Below are 6,039 nucleotides of genomic sequence, written 5' to 3' on the forward strand. Positions count from 1 at the left end.
CGGGGGGCGCTGCGCGGTGCCAGCAGGGGGTGCTCGAGGCCCCGGCGCTCACTCCCAAGATGGCGGCGGCGGCGGCGACTGGCAGTGTGCCGGTGCGGGTGTGCCACCAGGAGATCGTCAAGTTCGACCTGGAGATCAAGGCGGCCGTGCAGGTAGCGCCGCCCGCGGAACCCCCCTGAGGCGACGGAACCCTTCGGCGGGGGCTGCGAGGCGCCCGCGGCCCGGCCCGGCCCTGCCCGCCACGTAGGGCCTCGGGCCGCGCTGACCGGGCCGTTGTCTTCCAGGACATCCGGGACTGCCCGGGGCCGCTCAGCGCCCTCACGGAGCTCAACGCTGCGGTGAAGGAGAAATTCCGGCACCTCCGCGGCCGCATCCAGGTGGGGTTGCGCTGCCTGCAGCACCGCCGGGCTGCCCGCGGGGCCGCTGTGCCGCTGTCAGCTCCTCGCGGGGCCGCTGCCGCTTGGCGCCTTTCCCTTGGAGCTGCAGGTGGCCGCGGTCTGATTTCCCGTTTCTGCTTTTTGTCCAAGGAGCTGGAACAGATGGCGAGGGAGCAAGATAAAGAGTCAGAGAAACAGGCCTTGCTGCAGGAAGTGGAGAATCATAAAAAGCAAATGCTCAGGTAGGCCGTGCTGCTCCCAGGTGCCCGGTCCTCAGAGGTACCTGCCTTCAGGGCGCTCTTTCAGACCCTGTTTTACAACCCGGTCAGTGACGCGGTGCTGCTTTCAGTAATACCAGGAGCAGATCTTGGCACGGGTTGCACAGAGGTGGTGGTGCCCCATCCCTGCAGACACCCGAGGTCAGGCTGGACGGGCTCTGAGCACTGATGGAGCTGTGGTGTCCCCGTTCATTGCAGGGGGTTGGACCAGATGGCCTTTAAATAGCCCCTTCCAACTCAAATGATTTTATGATTCTACGATCAGGGACAGAAAGAGGAGGGCTCCCATCTCCTTCCTGTCTCCTGGCTCGCTGAGCAGGTCTGTCCGTTTGAGTGATTAAGCCTGTAATGATACACCTGGAGAAGAAATGAAAGATCAGTGCATTATCACTCTGTGGTACGATACAGAGAAAGTCTATGTACAAATGTGGATCTTAGTTACGTTGATTGCTTTGTGAAAGTGGTTTCTGCTTACAGGGTGTTGCCATCACACTACAACGTTGTACTCTTGTGATTTCAGCAATCAGGCGGCTTGGAGAAAGGCAAATCTGGCTTGCAAAATCGCTATCGACAACTCTGAGAAAGATCAGCTGCTGCAGGGAAGAGATTCCTTAAGACAGAGGTATTAAAACGTCCCCTTGAATGAAGTGAGGCTTAAGCAATGTGTGCCATGCTCACTAGTACAAACGGAAGCAATGTGATGTTCTTGAAATGACTGGATTGTACACAGAACATGGCTTTTATTTTAAAGGAGTGCTGTTGTCTATTGTGGAGGATTAACCTGCGAAGAATTGTGATTAGTGTTGGCGTGTCAAAGCAGAGAGGAGATTGTGATAGACTTCATACTTTTTGTGGTAGTCTTTTATATTAATTCCAATCGGAGTCATAAACAAGTGATGGCTCACTGTGCAAGTTATTTTCCTTAGTAGAAGTGGATAAGAGTTTGTATAACTTCTGAATTGAGAAGTTGGCAAATTTGGTATTGTGGAGCAGCAAGGAGGATACCTGAGGTAACGAAGTGGTAGTTTGTATCAGTGCTTCCATGCTACCTCATGAAGTTGTGCCATCGTGGCTGAATGACTGCTACAACGTGAGCTCTGTGAGACTCTGAGCCGCAGTTGTTAAGGCTTTTGACTTCAGAATTTTGTGATTTTTCTTTGGTAATTCAGCGAAGAACGTCACCAGTTCTCATGCAATAAAACCTGGTTGTATCTTCTGTACACAAAGTACAGCTGAGCATTCCTGCTGTACCAAAGAAACTATTTTATCCCTTGGTGTTTTCTTCTTTTGCTTTTTCAGAAAGACTACAAAGGAGAGTCTGGCAGAGAGTGCAAGTAACATCACAGAGAGTCTGATGAGCATCAGCAGGATGATGTCACAGCAAGTCCAGCAGAGCGAGGAGACTGTGCAGACCCTGGGTACAGATAGAGTTGGGGTTTGGGGTGTGGGTTGGGTGGCTGAGGAACCTTTCAGCTGTTCTGTTAAGGTAGAGAGCCAAACTGTTGTGGTGCAGAGCATAGTGGAAGTACACATTGCTGTAGGAGAACTTGCTGTGATGGTAATTCAAGGATTGTTCAGCAGAACTTCTCTAACATTTGAACAGAAATGGAAAATACTAATGTACTTTGCATGAAGTTTTTTTGCTGAAGTTTTTGTTTGATGTTTGTGGATAACAAACAAGGAGAAGGGGGTAGGCTGAGGAACTCAGTTTTATTGAGAAAGTAGCATGTGTTCACACAGTGTTAACTGTGTGTATGTTGTTACTCTGTGCTACTGTCCTGACATGCATTTGGCAACAGAGGAGAAAAGAGCACAGGTACAAGTCCATATGTAGAGGAAACAGTCTGGCTAGGAAGGCTGTTTTCACCCCTTCTCCAGCTGGGATGACTAAGAGACGAGGCAGTCGAGTGACTTGAACCCAAGGTCACTTGTTCTGTCCGCAGTGCATCATGAGCTGTGAAACCAAGATTTTGCTCAGTTATTTGGCTTAGACTCGTATGAAGATAAATCAAGTGAACTCTCAGAATCGGTGATTCATGAACCATTTGGCTCTCTGTTGCCTGGGCCTCTTACTAGCTGTGCTGTTGAACAGAAGAGAGAGCAGTGTAAAGGCTGGGATAAATGCCACAACTTTCATCCTCCCCTGCGGGTTTTCTGACCCCGTCTGAGGATGGCAGCTGGGCACAGTTTGTTCGTACAAAAGTAGCATGTTTCTTCTCCCATTAAAAAGACAGTTTGGCAGACACTTTGTCACCCTGTTTCTGACTGAACAGTGTTTGGAGTTTATCGAGGGAAAGATCATTTACAAAACCCAGCTGCAGATTCTGAATCAGCAGTAATAGTTTCCTTTTTTTTTTGGGCAAGTCCTATCCTAGCATGCAGTGAATGCATGCAGCTGATAGGCTTTGCTTTGTCATCAGCAATGGAAGCAGCAGGTTTTCTATTTTCACTTAGACAAAATGTCTCTTTAAGATGGGACATAATGGCTTGCAAAATACTGCAGAAGTACTTCCACTACGCTTGTTTTGATGAACCAGACAGCACAGGTGAAGTTTGACCTTTCTTTATTCAGTCAGTTCAGTGTGGAATGACACACCAGTGCTCGCTCTGTATGCAGTCTGTTATGGAAGAGAAAGGGAACTCCTGGACTTTTGCTTTCTGCCCTTCAGTAATTTGAAAGGAAGGCTGCTGTGTCTCAGGGATTTGCTTGGTCAGTTGACTGTTTTCTCAGGGAAAACAAGGCTGGGAAGGACCGATGTTCCATCTTGCTGTTTTGGCATACTCTCAAATTCTGTCTTTAATCAAGACTGATTAATATCCTTTTCTTCTGTAGTTGATTTTCTCTTTTTGAGAAGAAAAATGAACAAACAAAAGAGCTGTTGTCAAAAAGGATAACCATAAAAAATGTTCAGAATTTTCAAACAGAATAATGAAGGAGCTCATGCTGTTCCATACTGCTTTTTCACTCTCTCTAACCCCAGTTGATTCATGCTGATTTATTGCTCTGGCTTGGGCAAAACGTTTGCTTGTCTATTGGGTGTGTTCACATACTGCTGTTCACATACTGTGCTGCTGCTGCTAGAACTGATGCTGACTGTGATGGCAGTTCCTTTCTCTTAAATCGATGGTTCTAACACCATTCTGATTTCACTTTGCTTTCAGAGAGCTTTCAGGTAGCACTGTCTTCGTTCATAAAACTAGATTTGATCTGTAACCTTAAAATTAAAGATTGAGTCGTGGGACCAGGGGCCTTTAAGCTGTTCATTACTTTTATTTTGCTTTACTTCTTTCCCCATCAGATCAAGACTACTGATTTGTGGAGGCTTCTGCAAGAACACAGTGTGCATTTGTCTTAGCCATGAATTTGATCCAGAAGGATCTCGTGGGCTCTATCCATATTGCCAAAAGCTGCACGCTTACATCCTGTGACAGGTACATTTGAGGCACAGCCAGCTCAATCTTTTCCTTTTTTGTTGTTCATTTCAGCGAATTCTTCACGAACCATCCTGGAAGCAAATGAAGAATTTAAGTCCATGTCTGGGACGATTCAGTTGGGGCGAAAGCTGATAACAAAGTACAACCGCCGGGAATTGACTGACAAGCTGCTCATCTTCCTTGCCCTTGCCTTATTCCTGGCCACTGTGCTTTATATTTTGAAAAAAAGACTCTTCCCATTCTTGTAAAATTCCAAAGTTAAACTGGACTACATTGAAAAATCAGAAAGGGATAGTGTAATGTTGTTAGGCTTATTAGAAAAGGGATATTGCAATAGCTGAAAGAGCATTAGAACAGGCATGACTTCACACTGTCCCTGTGGAGCTCACAACCTGCCAAAGAAGAGCTTAAATGACCACAGGTTGGGAAGAAGTGGTTAGATGAAGGAGTGGAGAGAAGAAGCTCTGATCTGCCTGTGGGTTTGGGTGTCCGGACAGACACTGAAGGAACTGTGCCCTCGGAGGTGCTGCTCTTACCTCATCCTTTCTTCATTTTGCCATGAAATTTACTTTTGTCTTTGGCTTGAAGTGGAAGCTGCATTGATACCCAAATGCAGGGTGCTGAAAACAAGAGGAAGGATGGAAGAGAGAAACACACATACATTCCATGAATAAACTATTTATTGTATCCGTGTAAGCTGGGTTTTGTTTAAAAACAAGGTCCAATGGATTGAAAGAGCCAGGGTAACTTCCATGTAGAAGTCCTGCCTAACACTTGCAGCAGTGGGTGCTTCTGGGATGGATTTTCCAGGGGCGTAGCACACTTGCTTTGTTCTCTGGTGTTGGGAGGACTGACCAAAGCAAAAATGGAAGCCTCATTTGTTACTATTAATTCATGCAGCGTTGGAGAATTACGTGGTTAACCTGCTGAAATCAAAAGCCTTTTTTTCGTTTCTGTATGAAATTGCATGAAATAGTTTTGATTTGCAAAGCACAGACAGGTTCTGCGTTTGAACGTTTCTGAAAGTTTATATTTTTCTCAGTAAAATCTTCTACAGTGACCGCCTTTCCTATCTCCTGTGCTCTCGTACTGGGATTTGATTTGATGGAACAACATAAATCCCAACATGCCACCTTTTGTAGTACCAGAAATGCACTTCAACATTCTTAAAACTGCTGTCACCTTCCCCTAATTAATTGGATTCATTGCTTTTTCTGGGCTGACTGGTAACCTTGGTTTTCTCTTTACAAAGCTCTCTTGGAATGGTTAAATAATGCTTTAATGTAGCTGATGAAAGTAAACTTTGAAAAGGCAGTGCTACATATACACCAAGAAGTAGGGCAGTAACCTCTCAGTAGCACATTCAGAGAGAATAGGTGACTACTGGGTTATCTTATGGTTGTAGTACTGGTTTTTCTAGGTCTTAGAAGTGGTACAGGGTACCCCTTCACCAGCAGCTGCTTCAAGCTTAGTTAAATGAGTGAGGAGTGGTAGATTGTAGTAATCCAAACCACTACAGGACAGTAGAAGTGGTGACTGTGTGTCCATGGACATGAGCAGTAGAAGCTGGAATTTGTTATCTAGGTCAAAATCAAGGCCTATGCCTGAAGAGTTAGAATGTCTGAGCCTTTCTTCCTACTGTATTAAAAGGGATTTGGAAACCTTTGCACTAGGCCTGGTACGTCCCATAGAGGGCAGTACTGTGTGTCTACCGTGAGCATTTCCCGGCTCTGGAGCACTTTCTGCCTCTGGCAGTTCTGTGATAGCCAGCCTAGGCACGATGGATTTGGCTCTTTCTTTATCGTTTATTCATCATATTTCAATGCAGCCTTCCTTATGTCCTTTCCTGAGATTCAGGAGTACACAACGACTGAAATAAAGTGAAAATCTCCATGTTGTAATTTGGGTAAGACAAATCACTCTGCTTAAAGAAAGATCTGTTGGAAAAA

General features: G+C 45.9%; 1 protein-coding gene across 1 annotated transcript; it reads left to right on the forward strand.

The window, feature by feature from the left end:
* Positions 1-50: 50 nt before the first annotated feature.
* Positions 51-5,155, forward strand: BNIP1 (BCL2 interacting protein 1). Its single transcript, XM_414533.8, has 6 exons — positions 51-152; positions 285-377; positions 528-619; positions 1,176-1,277; positions 1,955-2,073; positions 4,142-5,155. Exons 1-6 carry the CDS (start codon positions 60-62, stop codon positions 4,336-4,338), a joined length of 696 nt encoding a protein of 231 aa, XP_414533.3. The 5' UTR covers positions 51-59; the 3' UTR covers positions 4,339-5,155.
* The last annotated feature ends 884 nt before the right edge of the window (positions 5,156-6,039 follow it).

The sequence above is a fragment of the Gallus gallus genome, chromosome 13 (assembly GCF_016699485.2).
Source record: "Gallus gallus isolate bGalGal1 chromosome 13, bGalGal1.mat.broiler.GRCg7b, whole genome shotgun sequence".
In the NCBI taxonomy this organism is placed as follows: domain Eukaryota; kingdom Metazoa; phylum Chordata; class Aves; order Galliformes; family Phasianidae; genus Gallus; species Gallus gallus.